This window comes from Pristiophorus japonicus, chromosome 12, assembly GCF_044704955.1.
Source record: "Pristiophorus japonicus isolate sPriJap1 chromosome 12, sPriJap1.hap1, whole genome shotgun sequence".
Taxonomy (NCBI): domain Eukaryota; kingdom Metazoa; phylum Chordata; class Chondrichthyes; family Pristiophoridae; genus Pristiophorus; species Pristiophorus japonicus.
This window is the reverse complement of record NC_091988.1, coordinates 70374007-70399243: the sequence shown is the minus strand read 5'-3', so window position 1 is coordinate 70399243 and position 25237 is coordinate 70374007. Positions and strand designations below refer to the sequence as shown.

Genomic DNA, 25237 nt, shown 5'->3' with positions numbered 1-25237 from the left:
GATTCAAGAGTAACTTTCAAAAGGTAATTGGGTAAATACTTGAAGGGAAAAAATTGCAGGGCTGTGGGGAAAGAGCGGGGAGTGGGACTAATTGGATCGCTCTTTCACAGAGCCGGCACAGGCTCGATGGGCCGAATGGCCTCCTGTGCTGTGTAATTCTATGAATTGGCCTCAGAGACTTGGGTTGGAGAGCAGGGTTTCTGCCGCCAATTGCAAATCGTGTGACCCCACTGGGAAGAGTAGAGGTCGAGCGAGAGCAGGAATGGGCTTGGCCGCGAGGCCCCCAGGGTAGAGCAGCCCATCGACTCTTTCAGCACAAGGAGCCAAAGGAGCGAGGCAACAGAGGGGCAGCCAGATTGCGGCAGTGGGTGGGTGGAAGAACATACGCCGCGTGGGTAAAAGAGCCTCTCAAAGGCAGCCGGAACCCCCCCCACAAGTGTGACAAACCTCATCGCTATCGGAAGATTCCTGATCCGTGTCTGTTGATGAGATGCTATAAGCGGTACTCCTTCTCAGCAAGGAGAAAACAAAGAATTAATAGAGAAACTAATAGCAGGGGCAGAACCTGCTCACTGTTTGCATTCCCCACTCCTCCCTCCAAACACCCTACCTTACGTTACCCTGGGCAAATATTAGCAAAGTGCACTTCACAACTCAAAGTTAAACGCCTTGAACTTTGATGTCAGCCGTGGCTCAGTGGATAGCACTCTCTCACCTTCGAGTCTGAAGATTCTGGGTTCCAGTTACTTAAATAAATGTGGAATAAAAAGGCTAGTATCAGTAATGGTGACCATCAAACTACAAGAATGTTGTAAAAACCCATCTGGTTCACTAATGCCCTTTAGAGAAGGAAATCTGCCGTCCTTACCCGATCTGGCCTATATGTGACTCCAGACCCACAATAATGTGGTTGACTCTTAAACTGAAATGACCCAACAATCCATTCAAGTGCAATAAGGCAAGAATTGGTGGCCTTGCCAGCGACAATCATATACCGTGAATGAATTTTGAAAAAGATCCAGAGACTGGAGCACATAATCCAGGCTGACTGCAATGATGAGGGAGTCAGACTTTCAGATGAGACATGAACCGACACCCAGTCTGCTCTCTCAGTTCGATGTAAAAGATCCCATGGTACTCTTCGAAGAAGAGCAGGGATCAGATCCAAAGTAAAGCTTCTTCTACACTGTCCCATCAAACATTCCCAGGGCAGGTACAGCACGGGTTAAATACAGAGTAAAGCTCCCTCTACACTGTCCCATCAAACACTCCCAGGGCAGGTACAGCACGGGTTAGATACAGAGTAAAGCTCCCTCTACACTGTCCCATCAAACACTCCCAGGGCAGGTACAGCACGGGTTAGATACAGAGTAAAGCTCCCTCTACACTGTCCCATCAAACACTCCCAGGGCAGGTACAGCACGGGTTAGATACAGAGTAAAGCTCCCTCTACACTGTCGCAACAATGTGCCACCTATTGCATTTCCTCACCAGTGATAACTTTATGGGCATCATAAGGTTTCTTCTGGGTGAAAGGCTAGTTTCAGACAGACAGTCACACATTGACTGACCTACTGCACATTGACCAGTGAGCAAGTGCTCTGCACAGAATGCCTGAACTGGAGTGGGCTTAACCAGAGTGTTTTATTTGGGAATTTGAAAAGAGTGGGAATTGGAGAAGCTATCAGCGGCGGCAGAACCTTCGTCGATTTCCAACAAAATCAAGGACAGCAGGTAGGCGACTGGTTGGTGAGTATCAAGGGTTTTTTCTCACTAACCTAGGACTGCGGTTTAAAGGGTGCGAGAAACTATAAAGTACTGTAGCAAACCTACAGATTAACTAGTTAAACTAATTAATGTAACTATAAATAATCATTGAATAAAGGCTTTAACTAATTAAATAAATAAGGCTAGACTAAGATATGGCAGGACAGGTTGTAACCGATAAGGGATTAAGGGGTTATGGGGAGCGGGCAGGGAAGTGGACCTGAGTCCATGATCAGATCAGCCATGATCGTCTTAAATGACAGAGCAGGCTCGAGGGGCCGTATGGCCTACTCCTCCTATTTCTTATGTTCTTATGTTGTGTGAGTGGAATGATTTAGACGAGGGGATTAAATGCAGTATCTCCAAATTTGCGGATGATACTAAGTTGGGTGGCAGTGTGAGCTGCGAGGAGGATGCTATTAGGCTGCAGAGTGACTTGGATAGGTTAGGTGAGTGGGCAAATGCATGGCAGATGAAGTATAATGTGGATAAATGTGAGGTTATCCACTTTGGTGGTAAAAACAGAGAGACAGACTATTATCTGAATGGTGACAGATTAGGAAAAGGGAAGGTGCAACGAGACCTGGGTGTCATGGTACATCAGTCATTGAAGGTTGGCATGCAGGTACAGCAGGCGGTTAAGAAAGCAAATGGCATGTTGGCCTTCATAGCGAGGGGATTTGAATACAGGGGCAGGGAGGTGTTGCTACAGTTGTACAGGGCCTTGGTGAGGCCACACCTGGAGTATTGTGTACAGTTTTGGTCTCCTAACTTGAGGAAGGACATTCTTGCTATTGAGGGAGTGCAGCGAAGGTTCACCAGACTGATTCCCGGGATGGCGGGACTGACCTATCAAGAAAGATTGGATCAATTGGGCTTGTATTCACTGGAGTTCAGAAGAATGAGAGGGGACCTCATAGAAACGTTTAAAATTCTGACGGGTTTAGACAGGTTAGATGCAGAAAGAATGTTCCCAATGTTGGGGAGGTCCAGAACCAGGGGTCACAGTCTGAGGATAAGGGGTAAGCCATTTAGGACCGAGATGAGGAGAAACTTCTTCACCCAGAGAGTGGTGAACCTGTGGAATTCTCTACCACAGAAAGTAGTTGAGGCCAATTCACTAAATATATTCAAAAGGGAGTTAGATGAAGTCCTTACTACTCGGGGGATCAAGGGTTATGGCGAGAAAGCAGGAAGGGGGTACTGAAGTTTCATGTTCAGCCATGAACTCATTGAATGGCGGTGCAGGCTAGAAGGGCTGAATGGCCTGCTCCTGCACCTATTTTCTATGTTTCTATGTTTCTATGCAGTATGTGGGAGTTTGTGGACAGCGAAACTGTCCCGAGCAAACACATCTGCAGGAGATGTCTCCATCCTGAATCTCTCCGGCTCAGAGTGATTGAGCTGGAGTGAGAGTTGGAGACACCCCGACATATAAGGGAGGGGGAGGCATTTCTAGACAGTGTAATCCAGAGTACAGTCACACGCCAGAGGAAAGCACAGGTTCAGGAAGGGGAGGGTGTGATTGTTAGGGAGCTGGGTAGTGGGGATTTAGGAGAGGTGGAGAAGGAGGTCCTGTAGACACTGGTCCTGTCCAACAGGTACGATGTATTCGCTACCTGTGAGGACAAGGAGAAGGACTGCGAGGAAGACAGTCACAATACAGGCCAGGCAGCGTGGCTCAGGAGGCTGTTGGGGATGGGGAGAGAGCAGAATAGAAATGTGGGGGTGATAGGAGACTCTATAATTAGGGAGATAGATAGCATCCTCTGCAGCCAAGAACGAGAATCCTGAAGGGTGTGTTGCCTATCCGGTGCCAGGATAAGGGAATCTCACGGTGGCTGGAGAGGAACTTGGAAAGGGAGCGGGTAAATCCAGTTGTTGTGGTCCACGTTGGAACAAATGACATAGGTAGGAACAGGGAGGAGGTCCTGCTGAAAGAGTATCAAGAGTTAGGCTCAATTAAAAAGCAGGACCTAGAGGGTAATAATCTCTAGATTATTGCCCGAGCCATGGCAAATTGGTATAGAAGCAGACAGATCAGGAGAATTAACACGCGGATAAAGGGTTGGTGTGGGAAGGAGGTTCCTTTTCATGGGACACTGGCACCAGTTCTGGGACAGGTAGGAGCTGTAGCGATGGGACGGGCTCCACCTGAACCGGGATGGGACCCATGTCCTAGCAGAAAGGGTAAATTGGGAGCTGGCAAAGGCTTTAAACTAGTAAGAGGGGGGGGGGATGGGGGGGGATCTACAAGAAACGTAACCAGCCTAAATATAAACAAAACAGGAAATGAGAACATAGGAAAGAATAAAGTAAGGGGGGGACATTGATGGCAAGGGAATAAATAGAGTTACAGAACAAGAGTCTTAAAAGATGGTTAAACATGAAGTAAGAGGAAATGCTATTAACAATGAGTTACACTGTCTGTATAGCAATGCACACAGTGTCAGTAATAAAACAGGGGAGCTGGAGGCACTCGTGCGTTGTGAGGAACTAGACATAGTAAGGATTACTGAAACATGGTCAAACAAAAATCAGGACTGGGAATTAAACATTGCAGGGTATAACATATTTAGAAAAGATAGAGGGGAGGAAAAAGGGAGGTGGAGTAGCTGTACTTATTAGGGATAACATAATGGCAGTAGAAAAAAGTGACACAGCTATCAGCAAGACAAAAATAAAATCCATACAGATAGAGATAAAAAATAATAAAGGATCAATCACACAGACTGCAGACCATCTAATAGTGGAGGGGGGGGGGGGGGAGGGTGGTGGAAGAAGAAATATGCAGGCAAATTAGGGAAATGAGTAAAAAAACATAAAATAATAATCATGGGGGATTTCAACTACCCCGATATTAATTGGACAGAAGAGGATAAGGGAGTGGAGTTCCTACAATATGTACAGGACTCCTTTCTAAGCCACTATGTAAAAAGCCCACAAGGGAGAATTCACTATTGGATCTAGTAATGGGGAATGAACCAAGAGCAGCAAAAGTAGGGGAACATCTAGGCAATAGTGACCATAATATAATACGCTTTAAGATCATAACTGAGGACACAAATATGACAAAAACCAGGGTAATAGATTGGAGAAAAGATGATTTTGAAGGACTGAGAATAGAACTTGGGAAAATAAAATGGGCAACAATATTGGCAAAAACATGTAGGTGTAGAACAGCAATGGGAAACATTTAACGCAGTGTTGAACAGGGTGCAGGAACAATATATTCCACAAAAGGAAAGAACAAACTAAACACTAATGAGACTCCATGGATTAATAAAGCCATTAGGGAAGAATTGAGGGTAAGGAAAGAGGCATACATTAAGTACAGAGACAGCAGGGGAGTGCATGATAAGGGAGAACACGAAAAGATTAGGAGAGAAGTTTAAAAAAAAACAACTGGGAAGGCAAAGAAGAATTATGAAACTAAATGATCAAGGAACATAAAACAAAATAGTTAAATATTTTACAGGCACATCAATTTAAAAAAATGAAGGTTAGGATGGGTATAGGGCCATTAAGGGATAGACAAGATAATACTACAGGCAACGATAGAGAGATGGCAGAAATATTAAATAATTATTTTGCTTCAGTATTTACCAGGGAGATAGAACAGGTGGACATGACATTGGATGATGAGATTAGTAATGAAATGAGTACATTTAAAATAAAAAGAGGGGATATATTAAATTAAATAAACTAATCAAACTCAAAGAGGATAAAACCCCTGGTCCGGATTGCACCCACGCATTTTAAAAGAATCCAGGGAAGAGATAGCAGAGGCCTTACTACACACATTTAATAATTCATTAGAAAAAGGTGTAGTGCCAGAGGACTGACTGAGCTAACAGAATACCTATATTTAAGAAGGGGGATAGAACATGTCCAGGGAATTTATAGACCAGTCAGCTTCACATCGGTGATGGGAAAAATAATGGAATCCCTACTAAAGGAGAAAATAGAAGAATACCTAGAAACTAAAAATATAATATCAAATAGTCAGCATGGATTTCAAAAGAGAAAGTCTTGCTTGACCAATCTCATTAAATATTTTGAAGAGTTAATCGCGAGAGTAGACAATGGTAATGCAGTAGAAGTAATTTATCTAGATTTTCAGAAGGTCTGCGATAAGGTACCCCATAATGGACTGTTGAACAAGGTCAGAGAATGCGGAGTCAGGGAACAAGTAACAAGAATGGATAGCTAGCTGGCTTCAAGACAGAAAGCAGAGAGTAGGGGTAAAAGGTAGCTATTCACAGTGGCAGAAGGTGGGTAGTGGTGTTCCAAAAGGATTAGTGCTGGGACCACTGTTGTTCACAATTTATATTAACAATTTAGACTTTGGAATCAAAAACACAATTTCTAAATTTGTGGATGACACTATATTGGGGGGGTATAGTCAATACTGAGGAGGACTGCAACAAATTGCGAGAAGAATGGGCATATAATTGGCAAATGAAGTTAAACACAGATAAACATGAGGTATTACATAAGAACGTAAGAAATAGGAGCAGGAGTAGGCCATTTGGTCCCTCAAGCCTGTTCCGCCATTCAATAAGATCAAGGACTCAGCTCCACATCCCTGCCCGCTCCCCATAACCCTTTAATCCCTTATCGCTCAAAAATCTGTCTATCTCCTCATTAAATATATTCAATGACCCAGCCTCCACAGCTCTCTGGGCAGAGAATGCCATAGAATTACAACCCTCAGAAGAAATTTCTCCTCATCTCAGTTTAAAATGGGCGGCCTCTTATTCTAAGATTATGTCCCCTAGTTTTAGTCTCCCCCATCAGTGGAAATATCCACTCTACATCCACCTTGGGTCGAGCCCCCTCATTATCTTATATGTTTCAATAAGATCACCTCTCATTCTTCTGAATTCCAATGTGTATAGGCCCAACCTATCCTCATAAGTCAACCCCCTCATCTCTGGAATCAACCTAGTGAACCTTCTCTGAACAGCCTCCAATGCAAGTATATCCTTCCTTAAATAGAGACCAAAACTGTGCGCAGTACTGCAGGTGTGGCCTCACTAACACCCTGTACAACTATAGCAGGACTTCTCTGCTTTTATACCCTATCCCCCTTGCAATAAAAGCCAACATTCCATTTGCCTTCCTGATTATTTGCTGCACCTTTTGTGTTTCATGCACAAGGACCCCCAGGTCCCTCTGTACTGCAGCACTTTGCAATTTTTCTCCATTTAAATTATAATTTGCTTTTCTATTTTTACTGCCAAAGTGGATAATCTCACATTTTCCCACATTATACTCCATCTGCCAAATTTTTGCCCACTCACTTAGCCTGTCTATATCCCTTTGCAGAATCTTTGTGTCCTCACAATTTGTTTTCCCACCCATCTTTGTATCATTAGCAAACTTGGCTACATTACACTCGGTCCCTTCATCCAAGTCATTAATATAGATTGTAAATAGTTGAGGACCCAGCACCGATCCCTGCGGCACCCCACTAGTCACTATTTGCAACCGGAAAATGACCCATTTATCCCGACTCTGTTTTCTGTTAGTTAACCAATCCTCTATCCATGCTAATATATTACCCCCAACCGCATGAGCTTTTAACTTGTGCAGTAATCTCTTATGTGGCACCTTATCAAATGCCTTCTGGAAATCCAAATACACCATATCCACTGGTTCCCCCTTATCCACCCTGCTCATTACATCCTTAAAGAACTCCAGCAAACTTGTCAAACATAATTTCCCTTTCATAAAACCATGCTGACTCTGCTTGATTGAATTATGCTTTTCTAAATGTCCCGTTACTGCTTCTTTAATAACAGACTCCAGCATTTTTCCAATGACAGGAACAAGTTACATCTTGGTAGGAAGAATAGGGAGGTCACTTATTATTTGGAGGGTGAGAGTCTGGGTGGGATAGAGGAACAAAGGAGTACAAATACATAAATCGCTAAAAGTTGCGGCACAGATTAGCAAGGCCATAAAAAAAGCAAATCAAAGGGTTTATTTCCAGGGGTCTAGAACTGAAAAATAGGGACGTTATGCTAAACTTTGATTAGACCACACTTGGAGCACTGCGTACAGTTCTGGTCGCCATATTATAAAAAGGATAGAGGCACTGGAGAGGGTGCAGAGCAGATTTATAAGGTGATACCAGAAATACGAGGGCATACATATCAAGAAAGGATGAACAGACTGGGTCTCTTTTCTCTTGAAAAAAGGCTGAGGGGTGACCTAATAGAGGTCTTTAAAATTATGAAAGGTTTTGACAGAGTGGATAGAGGGAGAATGTTTCCACTTGTGGGGAAGAGCATAACTAGAGGCCATCAATATAAGATGTTTACCAAGAAATCCAATAGGGAATTCACAAGAAAATTCTTTACCTAAAACGAGTGGTGAGAATGTGGAACTCGCTGCCACAGTGAGTGGTTGAAGCGAATAGTACCGATACATTTACGGGAAGGCTAGACAAGCATATGAGGGAGAAGGGAATAGAGGGTTATGTTGATAGATTTAGATGAGGAAAGATAGGTGGTGGCTTGAGTGGAGCATAAACGCCGGCATGGACTGGTTGGGCCTGTATCTGTGCCATATATCCTATATAATCCTTGGGACCCACATTTCAGGATCTTCAGGAGAGAGAAGGGAGTAATTGCTAAATTTGAATCATTGCCGCCTGACTGTCTGGCTCAGGCTGACTGCCAATCCCTCGAACTTTGCCCCATCGTCAAATTTTAAGATTTCTATATACCGGTGGACGCAGCACTGGGCACCCCTCTGCCAATCTCAGCAACGCCCATTATCCTTTGTTACCCTTGTGTCAGCTGTGGCTCAGTGAGTAGTGCACTTGCCTCTAAGTCAGAAGGTTGTGGGTTCAAGTCCCACTCCAGAAACTTGAGCACAATAATCTAGGCTGACAATTCAGTGCATTACTGATAAGATGTTAAACCGAGGCCCCGTCTTCTCTGTCAAGTGGACGTAAAAGATCCCATGACACTATTTCAAAGAAGGGCAAGGGAATTATCCCCGGTGTCCTGGTTAATATTTATCCCTCAATCAACATAACAAAAAAAAAACAGATTGTTATTTGTGTGAACTTGCTTGTGCGCAAATTGGCTGCCGAGCTTCCTATATTACAAGAGGAACTACACTCCAAAAAGTACTTCATTGGCTGTAAAGCGCTTTGAGACGTCAGGTGGTCGTGAAAGGCGCTGGATTTTCCGGTCCTTTGCGTTCCCAGTTTCGCCCCAGAGTGGCGGAAAAGGCAATGATCCTCAGGTTGGGATTTGCAGCACCGCCGGGCGGAGCTACGCCAGCTGTGCAAGGCCTCTCGTTGCGACACTGGCAATAATTTAGACTTTTGCCGGAAGTGCGCCCGCAACAACCGCCTGGGAAACCAGAGTGGTCCAGCTATGCCATCAGCGGTGAGGAACGTAAAGTACTCCGAAGGTAAGTGCGAGTGTTTGTTCTTTTAATTTTTTTAGCGATTTGTGTTGTGGCATGGGCAATGTTTTGGGAATTTATTTTTTTTTTTAAATAAAAAGGTCTCTACTCCCCCCCACCCCCCCCACCCCAACCCCCGGCCTCTCTCGGAGCGCACTCGGCTCGGCTCTTTAGTTCACAAGTTTCCCATCCTTGTGCCACGAAAAGTGTACAACGCCTCCCTTCGCGCTGTGCCCCCTGACGCAGGGCCCAGATGCCCAAACTTTCTTACCAAAGCGCAAACTATTCCCGGGCAGTAACTTTACCGCCTCGCCTCAGTTTTCGCTCCGAAAACAGAAAACCATAAAATCCAGCCCCAAGTCTTTCTTTCCTGCTTCATAGAAACATAGAAAATAGGTGCAGGAGTAGGCCATTGGGCCCTTCGAGCCTGCACTACCATTCAATAGGATCATGGCTGATCATTCCCTCAGCACCCTTTTTCTGTTTTCTCTCCATACCCCTTGATCCCTTTAGCCATAAGGGCCATATCTAACACTCTCTTGACTATATCCAATGAACTGGCATCAACAACTCTCTGCGGTAGAGAATTCCACAGGTTAAAAACTCTGAGTGAAGAAGTTTTTCCTCATCTCAGTCCTAAATGGCTTACCCATTTATAGAATTCATAGAATGCATACGGGATTGTTTCTTAGAACAGTATGTAACAGAGCCTACAAGGGAGCAAGCTATCTTAGATCTGGTCTTGTGTAACGAGACAGGAAAAATAAACGATCTCCTCGTAAAAGATCCTCTCGGAATGAGTGATCACAAGATGGTTGAATTTGTAATACAGACTGAGGATGAGGAAGTTGTGTCAGAAACGAGCGTACTATGCTTAAACAAAGGGGACTACAGTGGGATGAGGGCAGAGTTGGCTAAAGTAGACTGGAAACAAGGACTAAACGGTGGCACAATTGAGGAACAGTGGAGGACTTTTAAGGACTTTCATAATGCTCAACAAAAATATATTCCAGTGAAAAAGAAGGGCGGCAAGAGAAGAGATAACCAGCCGTGGATAACCAAGGAAATAAAGGAAAGTATCAAATCAAAGACCAATGCGTATAAGGTGGCCAAGGTTAGTGGGAAACTAGAGAATTGGGAAGATTTTAAGCAACAGCAAAGAATGACTAAAAAAGCAATAAAGAAAGGGAAGATAGATTACGAAGGTAAACTTGCGCAAAACATAAAAACAGATAGTAAAAGCTTTTACAGATATATAAAACGGAAAAGAGTGACTAAAGTAAATGTTGGTCCCTTAGAAGATGAAAAGGGGGATTTAATAATGGGAAATGTGGAAATGGCTGAGACCTTAAACAATTATTTTGCTTCCGTCTTCACAGTGGAAGACACAAAAATCATGCCAAAAATTGCTGGTCATAGGAATGTGGGAAGGGAGGACCTTGAGATGATCACTATCACTAGGGAGGTAGTGCTGGACAGACTAATGGGACTGAAGGTAGACAAGTCCCCTGGTCCTGATGAAATGCATCCCAGGGTATTAAAAGAGATGGTGGAAGTTATAGCAGATGCATTTGTTATAATCTACCAAAATTCTCTGGACTCTGGGGAGGTACCAGCGGATTGGAGAGCAGCTAATGTAACGCCTCTGTTTAAAAAAGGGGGCAGACAAAAGACAGGTAACTATAGGCCGGTTAGCTTAACATCTGTAGTGGGGAAAATGCTTGAAACTATTAAGGAAGAAATAGCGGGACATCTGGATAGGAATAGTGCAATCAAGCAGACGCAGCATGGATTCATGAAAGGGAAATCATGTTTAACTAACTTACTGGAATTCTTTGAGGATATAACGAGCATGGTGGATAGAGGTGTACCGATGGATGCGGTGTATTTAGATTTCCAAAAGGCATTCGATAAGGTGCCACACAAAAGGTTACTGCAGAAGATAAAGGTACGCAGAGTCAGAGGAAATGCATTAGCATGGATAGAGAATTGGCTGGCGAACAGAAAGCAGAGAGTCGGGATAAATGGGTCCTTTTCCGGTTGGAAATCAGTGGTTAGTGGTCTGCCACAGGGATCAGTGCTGGGACCACAACTGTTTACAATATACATAGATGACCTAGAGGAGGGGACAGAGTGTAGTGCAACAAAATTTGCAGATGACACCAAGATTAGTGGGAAAGCGGGTTGTGTAGAGGACTCAGAGAGGCTGCAAGGAGATTTGGATAGGTTAAGCGAATGGGCTAAGGTTTGGCAGATGGAATACAATGTCGGAAAGTGTGAGGTCATCCACCTTGGGGAAAAAAAAAAACAGTAAAAGGGAATATTATTTGAATGGGGAGAAATTACAACATGCTGTGGTGCAGAGGGACCTGGGGGTCCTTGTGCATGAATCCCAAAAAGTTAGTTTGCAGGTAATCAGGAAGGCAAATGGAATGTTGGTCTTCATTGCGAAAGGGATGGAGTACAAAAGCAGGGAGGTCTTGCTGCAACTGTATAAGGTATTGGTAAGGCCGCACCTGGAGTACTGCGTGCAGTTTTGGTCACCTTACTTAAGGAAGGATATACTAGCTTTGGAAGGGGTACAGAGACGATTCACTAGGCTGATTCGAGAAATGAGGGGGTTACCTTATGATGATAGATTGAGTAGACTGGGTCTTTACTCCTTGGAGTTCAGAAGGATGAGGGGTGATCTTATAGAAACATTTAAAATCATGAAAGGGATAGACAAGATAGAGGCAAAGAGGCTGTTTCCATTGGTGGGGGAGACTAGAACTAGGGGGCACAGCCTCAAAATACGGAGGAGCCAATTTAAAACCAAGTTGAGAAAGAATTTCTTCTCCCAGAGGGTTGTGAATCTGTGGAATTCTCTGCCCAAGGAAGCAGTTGAGGCTGGCTCATTGAATGTTTTCAAGTCAAAGATAGATAGATTTTTAAGCAATAAGGGAATTAAGGGTTACGGGGAGAGGGCGGGTAAGTGGAGCTGAGTCCACGACCAGATCAGCCATGATCTTATTGAATGGCGGAGCAGGCTCGAGGGGCTAGATGGCCTACTCCTGTTCCTAATTCTTATGTTCTTATGTTCTTACCCCTTATCCTTAGACTGTGTCCCCTGGTTCTGGACTTCCCCAACATCAGAAACATTCTTCCCGCATCTAACCTGTCCAGTCCCGTCAGAATTTTATATGTTTCTATGAGATCCCCTCTCATCCTTCTAAACTCCAGTGAATAAAGGCCCAGTCAATCCAGTCTCTCCTCATATGTCAGTCCAGCCACCCCGGGAATCAGTCTGGTGAACCTTCGCTGCACTCCCTCAATAGCAAGAACGTCCTTCCTCAGATTAGGAGACCAAAACTGAACACAATATTCCAGGTGAGGCTTCACCAAGGCTCTGTACAACTGCAGCAAGACCTCCCTGCTCCGATACTCAAATCCCCTAGCTATGAAGGCCAACATACTATTTGCCTTCTTCACCGCCTGCTGTACCTGCATGCCAACTTTCAATGACTGATGCACCAATGACACCCATGTCTCGTTGCACCTCCCCTTTTCCTAATCTGCCGCCATTCAGATAATATTCTGCCTTCGTGTTTTTGCCCCCAAAGTGGATAACCTCACATTTATTCACATTATACTGCATCTGCCATGCAGTTGCCCACTCACCTAACCTGTCCAAGTCACCCTGCAGCCTCTTAGCGTCCTCCTCACAGCTCACACCACCACCCAGTTTAGTGTCATCTGCAAACTTGGAGATATTACACTCAATTCCTTCATCTAAATCATTAATGTATATTGTAACTAGCTGAGGCCCTGTGGCACCCCACTAGTCACTGCCTGCCATTCTGAAAAGGACCCATTTATCCCGACTCTCTGCTTCCTGTCTGCCAACCAGTTCTCTATCCACGTCAGTACATTATCCACAATACCGTGTGCTTTAATTTTGCACACCAATCTCTTGTGTGGGACCTTGTCAAAAGCCTTTTGAAAGTCCAAATACACCACATCCACTAGCTCCCCCTTATCCACTCTACTAGTTACATCCTCAAAAAATTCCAGAAGATTTGGCAAGCATGATCTCCCTTTCATAAATCCATGCTGACTTGGACTGATCCTGTCACTGCTTTCCAAATGCGCTGCTATTTCATCTTTAATAACTGATTGCAACATTTTCCCCGCTACTGATGTCAGGCTAACCGGTCTATAATTACCTGTTTTCTCTCCCTCCTTTTTTAAAAAGTGGTGTTACATTAGCTACCCTCCAGTCCATAGGAACTGATCCAGAGTCGATAGACTGTTGGAAAATGATCACCAATGCATCCACTATTTCTAAGGCCACTTCCTTAAGTACTCAGGGATTCAGACTATCAGGCCCCGGGGACTTATCGGCCTTCAATCTCATCAATTTCCCTAACACAATTTCCCGCCTAATAAGGATTTCCTTCAGTTCCTCCTTCTCACTAGACCCTCGGTCCCCAAGTATTTCCCGAAGGTTATTTGTGTCTTCCTTAATGAAGGGTATTTGTGTTTTCCTTAGTGAAGACAGAACCAAAGTATTTGTTCAATTGGTCTGCCATTTCTTTGTTCCCCATTATAAATTCACCTGTCCATTAACGAACATGCTATGCCTGCAGTTACATTTCCTCTGGTAATACACGGTTAAGTTCCTGCAATCTTCCCTCCGAGCCTCCCTCTCTGCGTCACGGGCATCGGTGCTGTGGACTCGATGCGTCACCTACCTTTTTCTGTCAACCGCGGTCTTTGTGGCCGTCTTTACCACTCGGATGTCTGCGAGAGGTTGGACACCAGCCTTGCTGACGTTTCCTAGATGGGAGGAGAAGAACGTCTTAAATGCGTTGGAAACTTTCTATACGGCACAAGAGGAGGCCATTCGGTCCATCGTACATATCCACACACACAACTAAAAAATTTGCCCTCTCTCACTTGCTAGGGTATGGTGTCCCAGGTAGCCTGAGCCAAGTGACCATTCCCCGCAGGTCATGGTAGGCTATTTGACTGTAGAGACCAGTGCAACGGGCTCCGAATGATGAACAGAGGCAGGACAGCTGGCTAAATGTTTTTTCTCCTTTCCTTGCTCAGGGGAACCAACTATCTGTTCATTTCATCAGCCTCCCCTGAAGCGTCGGGATAAACGGGTCATTTTCAGGTTGGCAAACAGTAACTAGTGGGGTGCCGTAGGGATCGGTGCTGGGGCCTCAACTATTTACAATCTATATTAATGACTTGGATGAAGGGACCAAGTGTAATGTTGCAAAGTTTGCTGATGATACAAAGATGGGTGGGAAAGCAAATTGTGAGGACACAAAAAATCTGTAAAGGAATATAGACAGGCTAAGTGAATGGGCAAAAATTTGGCAGATAGAGTATAATAATGCAGAAAAATGTGAGGTTATTCACTTTTGCAGAAAAAATAGAAAAGCAAATTATAATTTAAAGAGAGAAAAATTACAAAGTTTTGCAGTACAGAGGGACTTGAGGTCCTTGTGCATGAAACACAACAAGTTAGTATGCAGATACAGCAAGTAATCAGGAAGGCAAATGGAATGTTGGCCTTTATTGCAAGGGGGATAGAGTATAAAAGTAGAGAAGTCCTGCTACAACTGTACAGGTTATTGGTGAGGCCATACCTGGAGACTGCGTACAGTTTGGTCTCCATATTTAAGGAAGGATATACTTGCATTGGAGGCTGTTCAGAGAAGGTTCACTAGGTTGATTCCGGAGATGTGGGGGTTGACTTATGAAGATAGATTGAGTAGGTTGGGCCTGTACACATTGGAGTTCAGAAGAATGAGCGATGATCTTATTGAAACATATAAGATAATGAGAGGGCTCGACAAGTTGGATACAGAGAGGATATTTCCACTCATAGGGGAAACTAAAACTAGGGGAAATTGTCTCAGAATAAGGGATGCCCATTTAAAACTGAGATGAGGAGGAATTTTTTCTCTGAGGATTGTAAATCTATGGAATTCTCTGCCCCTGAGAGCTGTGGAGGCTGGGCCATTGAACATATTTAAGAGACAGATTATTGAGCGATAAGGGAAAAAAGGGTAATGGGGAGCAGGCAGGGAAGTGGATCTGAGTGGATCAGATCAGCCATGATCTTACTGAATACTGAATACCGAAAAAGGCTCGACGGGCCAGGTGACCTAACCCTGCTCCTATTTCTTATGCTCTTATGTAAGCCTTTTACTAGTCCAGTAACGCAAGGATACGGCGCTGTAACTGGACTAATAATCCGGAGAACGCGAGTTCAAATCCCATCCTGGGCAGATTAAGAATTTGAATTCAGTTTAAAATAAATCTGGAAATAAAAGACTGGTGTCAGTAAAAGTGACCATGCTGTCGGATTGTCATAAAAACCCAACAGGTTCACTGATGTCCCTTTCGGGAAAGAAACCTGCCTGGGCCAGTCTGGGCCTATAGGTGACTCCAGACGCGCACACCCACCGTGGTTGTCTGTTAACTGCCCCCTGAAACTGGCCTAGTAAGACTCAGTTGTATTAAACAGAAGAATTCTCAGCACCATCTTCTCAGGGCAACTAGGGATGGGCAATAAATGCCAGCCTTGCCAACGACGCCCACATCCTGAGAATGAATGATTAAAAAAAACATGATCGCTCATTCTTTACTGAATCACCGACTTTTGTGTTCATTGCAATATTGTGTCCTAATCATCTACATAAATCCCTAGATTAAAAGCACTAACCCCTGGGACACCCCACTTCCAAAACCTTCTCCAATCTCAACAGCACCAATTGACCCTTTCTTTCCTGTCCATTAACCCAACATTCTTATATATCTTCTTCATACCATAGCAAACCTCCTGCAAGATATCTTATCGACTTCCTTATGAGAAATTATATAGCCCACCATCTACATTCCCCATGACTCAGTGGATAACACTCTCATCTCTGAGTCAGCAGGTTGTGGATTCAAGCCTCACTCCAGGGACTTGAGCACAAAAGTCTAGGCTGACACTCCCAGTGCAGTACTGAGGGAATGTTGCGCTGTTGGAGGTGCTGTCTTTTGGATGAAATGTTGAACTGAGGATCCATCTGCCCTCAGGTGGATATAAAAGATCCCACGGAAATATTTCAAAGAAGAGCTGAGGAATTGTCCTTGGTGCCCTGGACTAATATTTATCCCTCAATCAACATCATTAAAAAACAGATTATCTGGTCATTATCTCATTGCTGCTTGGGAGAGCCTGTTGAGCGCAAATTGGTCGCCATGTTTCCTACATTACAACAGTGACTACACTCCAAAAGTAATTGAGTTTTGGGATATCCTGAGGTGGTGAAGGATGCTATATAAATGCAAGTTATAGAATTTTTTTTAATTATTGGTTCCTGTGATGTGTCACTGGCGAGGCCAGCATTTATTGCCCATCCCTAATTGCCCTAGAGAAGGTGGTGGTGAGCCGCCTTCTTGAACCGCTGCAGTCCGTGTGGTGAAGGTACTCCCACAGTGCTGTTACGGAGAGAGTTGCAGGATTTTGACCCAGTGATGATGAAGGAACAGTGATATATTTCCAAGAATCATGGAATGATGCAGCACAGGAGGCAGCCATTTGGTCCATCGTGCCTGTGCCGGCTCTTTGAAACAGCGATGCAATTAGTCCCACTCCCAGAGCCCTGCAAATTTTTCCCCTTCAGATATTTTTGAAAGTTCCAATTAAATCTGCTTCCACCACCCTTTTCAAGCAGCGCATTCCAGATCTCAGCAACTCGCTGTTCTCCTCATCTCGCCCTCTGGTTCTTTTGCCAATTATCTTTCTTTTACCTTATCGATCCCATCAGCCAACTTCTCAATGAAAAAAAAACTCTGGCAAATAAAGACCCGCTGCTATGCTTGGCAGTTCTGGTGCTGATACCCACGTTTTAAGGCAGATAGAGGTGGTTTGGTGTCTATTTCTCCGGCTCTCTCCCTCGACGAGTCTTTTGACAGTTTTGTTAACAGTTTCTTCTTCTCCCTCATTTCTCTCCATTCCTTGGGAGACAGTTTGAGCAGAAAGTCCCTGTACAGCTGATAATCCTTCAATGTCTCTTCAAACTTGACAATATCACTGTCAGGTTAAGCAAGGGCAAAACAAAAACAAAGTTAATGCTTTTATAGCGAGGGCCACTCCCTCCCTCTCAGAAGGGGAAAGTCGGAGATGCTGTCGTTCGGATTAGACGTTAAACCGAGGCCCCGTCCGCCCTCTCAGGTGGTCGTAAAAGATCCCATGGCACTATTTTGAAGAACAGCAGGGGAGTTATCCCCGGTGACCTGGCCAATATTTATCCCTCAATCAACATAACAAAAACAGATTATCCAGTCATTATCACATTGCTGTTTGTGGGATCTTGCTGTGCACAACTTGGCTGCCCCATTTCCTACATTACAACAGTGACTACACTTCAAAAAGTACTCCATTGGCTGTGAAGTGCTTTGGGATGTCCTGAGGTTGTGAAAAGCACTGCTGAAATGCAAGTCTTTCATTCCAAGGAGAATAACTTGCGGAAACTAAATTCTCCTCATCTCCCTCTAAGTTTTGTTGCCAATTATCTAAAATCTGTTCCCTCTGGTTACCGACTGCCCACCCCTGCCAGTGGAAACACTTTCTCCTGATAATTTCCATCAACACCCCTCAAAATCTCACTTTTTCACTGTCATCATTTGAGTTGTCACTTTCTTCATTTCTGCAACTTTCTCCAGTTTTAGTTTAGTCTCATGCTCCGCTCTGTAAACACAAACACAATCAGCTTAAAACTTCGGCGGCAGAAACTTAGCGGGCAGCAGAGAGCGATCTGTCACATTTCTAGGTATACAGCAATCCAGAGAACATGAATTCAAATCCCACCCAGGCAGTTTAGGAATAATTAATTTAAAAAAATAAATTAGTGTGAGTAAAAGTGACCATGAAGCTGTCGGATTGTCGTAAAACCCAACGGGTTCACTGATGATCCTTTAGGGAAGGAAACCTGCCGTCCTTACCCGGTCTGGGCCTATAGGTGACTCCAGTCCAACACCAACCTGATTGACTCTTAACTGCCCTCCGAAGTGGCCGAGTGAGGCACTCAGTTTGTATCAAACCCGCTCCCAGCCGTTCAAGAAGGTCCATCACCTTCTCAAGGTAACTAGGGATGGGCAATAAATATCGGCCTTGCCAGAGACACCCACATCCCAAGAATAAATTTAAAAAAAATATTCTGACATGGAGAATAATGGGACTCAGTCCTGAGTAAAACCACCCCACGAGTTAGAATGTAGATTAAAAAGGATAGGACTCAGATCACCAGCAACAACATGCATTTATATAGTACCTTTAATGTATTAATACGTCCCAAGGCACCTCACAGGAGCGATTATCAAACAAAATGTGACACCGAGCCACATAAGGAGATATTAGGACAGGTGACCAAGCGCTTGGTCAAAGAGATCGGTTTTAAGGAAGGTCTTAAAGACGGAGAGAGGTTTAGTGAGGGAGTTCCAGAGTTTGGGGCCCAGGCAGCTGAAGGCACGGCCGCCAATGGTGGAACAATTAAAATCAGCAATGCTCAAGAGTCCAGAATTGGAGGAGCACAGAGATCATGGCAGCGGGGGCTGGCGGCGGGGGGTGGGGCGGGAGAGGAGGATTACAAGGCTGGAAGAGGTTACAGAGATAGGGAGGGGCAAGGCTATGGAGGGACTTGAAAAAAAGATGAGAATTTTTAAAACGAGGCATTGCCGGACCGGGAACCAATGTAGGTCAGCGAGCACAGGGGGTGATGGGTGGGCAGGACTTGGTGTAAGTTAAGACATGGGTCACAGCATGATGGCCAGAGCACCAGGATTTTAGTCACTCCACCATTGGCGGCCGTGCCTCCAACTGCCTGGGCCCCAGGCTCTGGAATTCCCTCCCTAAACCTCTCCGGCTCTCTCTCCTCCTTTAAGATGTTCCTTAAAACCTACCTCATCTGTTCCAATATCTCCTTATGTGGCTCGGTGTCAAATTTTGTTTTATAACGCTCCTGTGAAGCGACTTGGGACGTTTTACTGCATTAAAGGCGCTATATAAATATATGTTGTTGTTGTTGTTGTTCCTACTCTCCTCTGAATCGTTTCCAAGGCCTCTAGATCACCGACCATGTGAGGGGATCAAAACTGGGCACCGTACTCAGGGTGCGGTCTGACCAGCGGCCTGGATAGTGATGGAATGGTGCTCTGCTGATTTACACTGAATGGTAGAGGCAGAAACCCTCATCACATTTAAAAAGTATTTGGATGTGCTCTTAAAAGAGCCTTAACCTACAGGGTTACGGACCTAGTGCTGGAAAGTGGGATTAGGCTGGGTAACACTTTTTCGACCGGCACGGACACGATGGACCAAATGACCTCTTTCCGTGTCATAATATTTCTATGATTCTACGGTTCCGTTACTACAACCTAATACCCTTTCGCTTTTGCTACAATTTCTCTGCATTAATTATGAACCTTCAGTCTCTGGTCAGGTAATAAAAAAAAAAGAGTTCTGTTTTTACATTTGCATCGCTTCCACGGAATTCTTGTCGTTCTCTTTCAGGAATTCGTCGAACATGGCGGCATCCTCCTCCAGGTACTGCTCGGCCTTCTCCAGCTTCATCTCCTCCGCAGCAGCCACTTCATCCAGCTTCCGCATCTCGTCCTTCTTCATGGTCAGCGAGTACTGAACACAAACAGCCGCCCCAGAGGCATTATGAAAGCAGTATGACATTTTCTCTGTCTCCCGCTCTCTCCCCGCACCCCTCTCCCAGCTTTTCTTTGATCTATTCCACTTTTTCCATGCGTGGCTCAATAGGTGTCACTCTATCTCTCTCTCTTAGTCAGAAGGTCATGGGTTCGAGCCTCAACTCGAGACCAGAGCCCTGTAATCCAGGCTGACACTCCCCAGTGCAGTACTGAGGGAGTGCTGCACTGTCGGAGGGGCAGTACTGAGGGAGCGCTACACTGTCGGAGGGGCAGTACTGAGGGAGTGCTGCACTGTCGGAGGGGCAGTACTGAGGGAGCGCTGCACTGTCAGAGGGGCAGTACTGAGGGAGCGCTGCACTGTCAGAGGGGCCGTCTTTTGAATGAGATGATAAACCGAGGTCCCGTCTGGGTTCCTGGATTTATAAGTGACTGGATTCCCTTTTGACTAACTATATAGAGCCTTTCACGGACACCAGATGTCTCAAAGCATTTTATAGCCAATGAAGTACACATTGAAGTGTAGTCACTGTTGTAATGTGGGAAACTCGGTAGCCAATTTGCGCTCAGCAAGCTCCCACACACAGCAATGTGATAATGACCAGATTATCTGTTTTTGTTATGTTGATTGAGGAATAAATATTGGCCCCAGGACACCGGAGAGAACTGCCCTACTCGTCTTCGAAATAGTGCCATGATATCTTTTACGTCCACTTGAGCAAGCCAACGGGACTTCGGTTTAACGTCACATCGGAAAGATGGCACCTCTGACAGTGTAGCGCTCCCTCAGTATTGCCCCTCCGACAGCGCGGCGCTCCCTCATTACTGCCCCTCCGACAGTGCGGCGCTCCCTCAGTACTGCCCCTCCAACAGCGCGGCGCTCCCTCAGTACTGCCCCTCCGACAGCGCGGCGCTCCCTCAGTACTGCCCCTCCGACAGTGCGGCACTCCCTCAGTACTGCTCCCTCAGTACTGCACGGCAGTCAGCCTAGATTTATGTGATCAAGTCCCTGGAGTGGGATTTGAACCCACAACATTCTGACAGAGGTGAGGGTGCTGCCTACTGGGCTGCGGCTGACAGCAAAGAGCAAAGGAGGATGGATTAAATAGACTGCAACGAGGGAAAGTGAGGTCAGAAGCAAGAGATGGGAGCGGAGAAACTGTCACAACTGGTAGACGAAGGCAAGGGAGCCAAGGGTGAGAGTGGGAATCGAAATAAACGCAAAATGGAGACAGAACAGGAATCCTTTAACCAAGATAAATATTATTTCTATAATAATTAGAACGTTACCTGCAGGATAAACATCTCTCTTTTCTTGTTGATGTATTCATTCAATGTTTCCTTTTCAATATGGCGATCTGAAATGATGCAAAATTATATACTGATCTACAGAGAGAACGCGAGAGGGAGTGGCCAATTTATAATCGCACTCCTATTTTGATTGACCTCACATTTCTCGCTGCCTCTCCTGAATACATAACATTAACTACACTTAGAATACCAGAATTTTTCAGCACTGTGCCGGCTCTTTGATAGAGCTATCCAATTAGTCCCACACACTCCTGCTCCTTCCCCCATTGCCTGCAAAAACCAATTCATTGGATGAAAAGCCCGTTGTGATGACGAAAGGACATGTTAAGGTGCTGTGTACATGCAAGCTCTCTCATTGAATAAACGGACTTCCTCACGTGGTCAACAGACACCTTTCATGTCTGTTGGGAGAATCTAGAACTAGGGGACATAGTTTCAGAATAAGGGGTCGCCCATTTAAAACTGAGGGGAGGAGGAATTTCTCTCTGAGGGTCGTGAATCTGTTGAATTCTCTGCCCCAGAGCTGTGGAGGCTGGGTCACTGAATAGGTTTAAGGTGGAGATAGACAGACTTTTCAGCGATAAAGGAGTAAAGGGTTATGGGGAGATGGCAGGGAAGTGGAGTTCAGGCCAAGATCAGATCAGCCATGATCTTATTATATGGTGGAGCAGGCTCGAGGGGCCAAATGGCCTACTCCTGCTCCTATTTCTTATGTTCTTTCATAACTTGCACAAGTAGCCTCTACTCATTAAGATCATCTTCAAATCCATTCATGCCTACCGCAGTGATCGCCACCAACGCCACTCCTCCAGTATTGGATTGTTCCTTCGCCCCATTCTCTCCGTTTCACCATCAGCGTCCTCTGAACCCAAGCCCCATCTAATTCCCTCCACCATCCCACCTGAGAGTGTCTGATGGGCGGTGTATCTAACCCGCACTGTACCTGCCCTGGGAGTGTTGGATGGGACAGTGTAGAGGGAGCTTTACTCTGTATCTAACCCGTGCTGTACCTGTCCTGGGAGTGTTTGATGGGACAGTGTAGAGGGAGCTTTACTCTGTATCTAACCCGTGCTGTACCTGTCCTGGGAGTGTTTGATGGGATAGTGTAGAGGGAGCTTTACTCTGTATCTAACCCGTGCTGTACCTGTCCTGGGAGTGTTTGATGGGACAGTGTAGAGGGAGCTTTACTCTGTATCTAACCCACACTGTACCTGCCCTGGGAGTGTTGGATGGGACAGTGTATAGGGAGCTTTACTCTGTGTATCTAACCCGTGCTGTACCTGCCCTGGGAATGTTTGATGGGACAGTGTAGAGGGAGCTTTACTCTGTATCTAACCCGTGCTGTACCTGTCCTGGGAGTGTTTGATGGGACAGTGTAGAGGGAGCTTTACTCTGTATCTAACCCGTGCTGTACCTGTCCTGGGAGTGTTTGATGGGACAGTGTAGAGGGAGCTTTACTCTGTATCTAACCCATATTGTACCAGCCGTGGGAGTGTTTGATGGGACAGTGTAGCGGGAGCTTTGCTCTGTCACAACCAGGAAAGGAGCTGATTGTGGGAGCAGTGGGGGTATAAGGAGCTGGGGAGCCCCGAGAATGAGCAAAAAAACCACAAAAAATAATAAAGGAGGGACGTCCCAGGACAGCAGGTAGGTGGTTGGTTGGTTGGTTAGTATCACTGTTGTCTTTTCTTCTCTCTAAGTTAGGGTAGAGGGGTATACTAAAAACTTTAGTTAATAATCTAATAAATAGAGGCATGGCAGGGCAGCTCAGTCCCACAGAATGCACATCCTATGCCATTTGGGAAGTCCTGGATGACCACGTGTGCGGGGAGTGTTGCCAGCTACAGCAACTTGAGCTCCGGGTTTCGGAGCTTGAGTGGCAGCTGATGTCACTGCAGTGCATCCGTGAGGCTGAGAACTTCTGCAGATTAAGAGTGTGCAGGCAGAGAGAGAATTGGTGACCATCAGACAGTCAAGGAGTACCAGGCAGGTAGGGCAGGAGTTCCCCGAGTCCATCTCGCTCACTCACTGATTTTACTCTGGGGAGTGCAGCCAGAGCCAAGTTCACAGCACCACGGGTGGTTCAGCTGTACAGGGCGGGGGGGGGGAGGGGGGAAAAGAGTGGAAGAGCAATAGTGGAATTCGATAGTTAGGGGAACAGACAGGCGTTTCTGCGGCCACAGATGTGATTCGAGGATGGGATGTTGCCTCCCTGGTGCCAGGGTCAAGGATGTCACTGAACGGCTGCAGGACATTCTGAGGGGGAAGGGTGAACAGCCAGAGGTCGTGGTCAATATCGGTACCAATGATGTACGTAGAAAGAGGGATGAACTCCTACAGGCAGATTTTAGAGCACTAGGAAAGAGATTAAAAAGCAGGTAATAATTTCCGGATTATTCTCGGTGTCACGTGCTAGTGAGTACAGAAATAGGAGGATAGAGCAGATGAATGCATGGCTGGAGAGATGGTGCAGGAGGGAGGGATTTAGATTCCTGTGCCATTGGGACCATTTCTGGGGGAGGTGGGACCTGTACAAGGCGGACAGGTTGCACCTCAACAGGGTCGAGACCAATATCCTTGCGGGGAGGGGAAATTTGCTAGTGCTGTTAGAGAGAGTTTAAATTAGCTTGGAGGGGGATGGGAACCTGGGAGTAGATTCAGGAGAGAGAAAAAAAAAGCTGGAAATGGAAGGCAGAAAATTAGTAAGTGAGTTTGGAAGGCAGAGGAAACAAAGGCTAGAAAATAGACAAGGGAGTGTGGCAGTGCGAAAGGGTATATACTTCAATGCAAGGAATCTAGGGAATAATAGACATGTGGGAGTAATATATTGTAGCTATTACTGAAAGGGCAGGAAAGGCAGCTCAACATTCCTGGTTACAGATGTTTTCACACGCGATGGAGAGGGGGATTAAAAAAATGATTGGGGGGGGGTCGCAGTATTGATTAAAGAAAATATTACAGCTGTGAGGAGGGTAAAGATGATATGTTAAAAGGATCATAAATGAGGGCATATGGGTTAAACCGAACAACAAAAAAGGGGCAATCACACTGCTGGGAGTGTACTACAATCCCCCAATCTTACCGTCAGAGGAGGATAGAACAGCAAGTATGTAGACTAATTTCTGAGAAGTGCAGAAACTATAGGGCAGTAATAGTCGGGGATTTCAACTACCCTACTATTAACTGGGATAGAATTAATGTGAAAGGTATAGAAGGAGCAGAATTCTTAATATGCATTCAAGAGAACTTTTTTAGCCAATACGTAGCAAGCCCAACAAGAGAGGGGGTGGTTCTGGACTTAGTTTTAGGGAATGAAGCTGGGCAGGTGGAAGGGGTATCAGTGGGAGAGCATTTTGGTGCTAGTGATCATAATTCAGTTAGATTTAGGGTAGTTATGGAAAAGGACAAAGACAGACCAGGAAAAAAAGTTCTCAATTGGGGAAAAGATAATTTTACTGAGCTGAGATGTGATTTAGCCAAAGTGGACTGGAAACAGCTACTTAAAGATAAATCAATGTCAGAGCAACGGGAGGCATTCAATGAGGAGATAGTGAGGGTTCAGACCAAGTATGTTTCCTTAAAGAAAAAGGGTGGGACTTTCAAATCGAGAGCTCCCTGGATGTCAAGGGACATACAGGGTAGGATAAAGAAAAAAAGGGAAGCTTATGACAGATACCAAGGGCTCAATACTGCAGAATCTCTAGAGGTGTGCAGAAAATGCAGGAGTGAAATTAAAAAGGAAATTAGGAAAGCAAAGAGAGGGCATGAGAAAATATTAACAAGTAAAATCAAGGGAAACCCAAAGATGTTTATAAATACATTAAGAGCAAGAGGATAACGAAAGAAAGAGTAGAGACTATTAGGGGCCATAAAGGTTACGTGTGTGTGAAGGTAGAAAACGTGGGTATGGTTCTTAATGAATACTTTGCGTCTGTTTTCACAAAAGAGAGGGACAATGCAGACATTGCAATCAGGGAGGAGTGTGAAATATTAGATGAAATAAACAGTGAGGGAGAAAGTATTAACG

The 25237-nt window shown here is 45.1% G+C and overlaps 1 protein-coding gene across 1 annotated transcript in view; it reads right to left on the bottom strand.

Annotated features, from left to right (window-relative positions):
• Positions 1-25237, bottom strand: part of cfap100 (cilia and flagella associated protein 100) — a 44001-nt gene that overhangs the window by 5866 nt on the left and 12898 nt on the right. The window contains exons 6-11 of the mRNA XM_070895639.1: positions 21190-21257; positions 19716-19879; positions 17855-17935; positions 17091-17278; positions 13929-14013; positions 448-508 (exon numbers count right to left, since the gene is read on the bottom strand). Of these exons, the coding sequence (XP_070751740.1) occupies positions 448-508; positions 13929-14013; positions 17091-17278; positions 17855-17935; positions 19716-19879; positions 21190-21257 (647 nt within the window). The remainder of the gene's footprint in view (positions 1-447; positions 509-13928; positions 14014-17090; positions 17279-17854; positions 17936-19715; positions 19880-21189; positions 21258-25237) is intronic.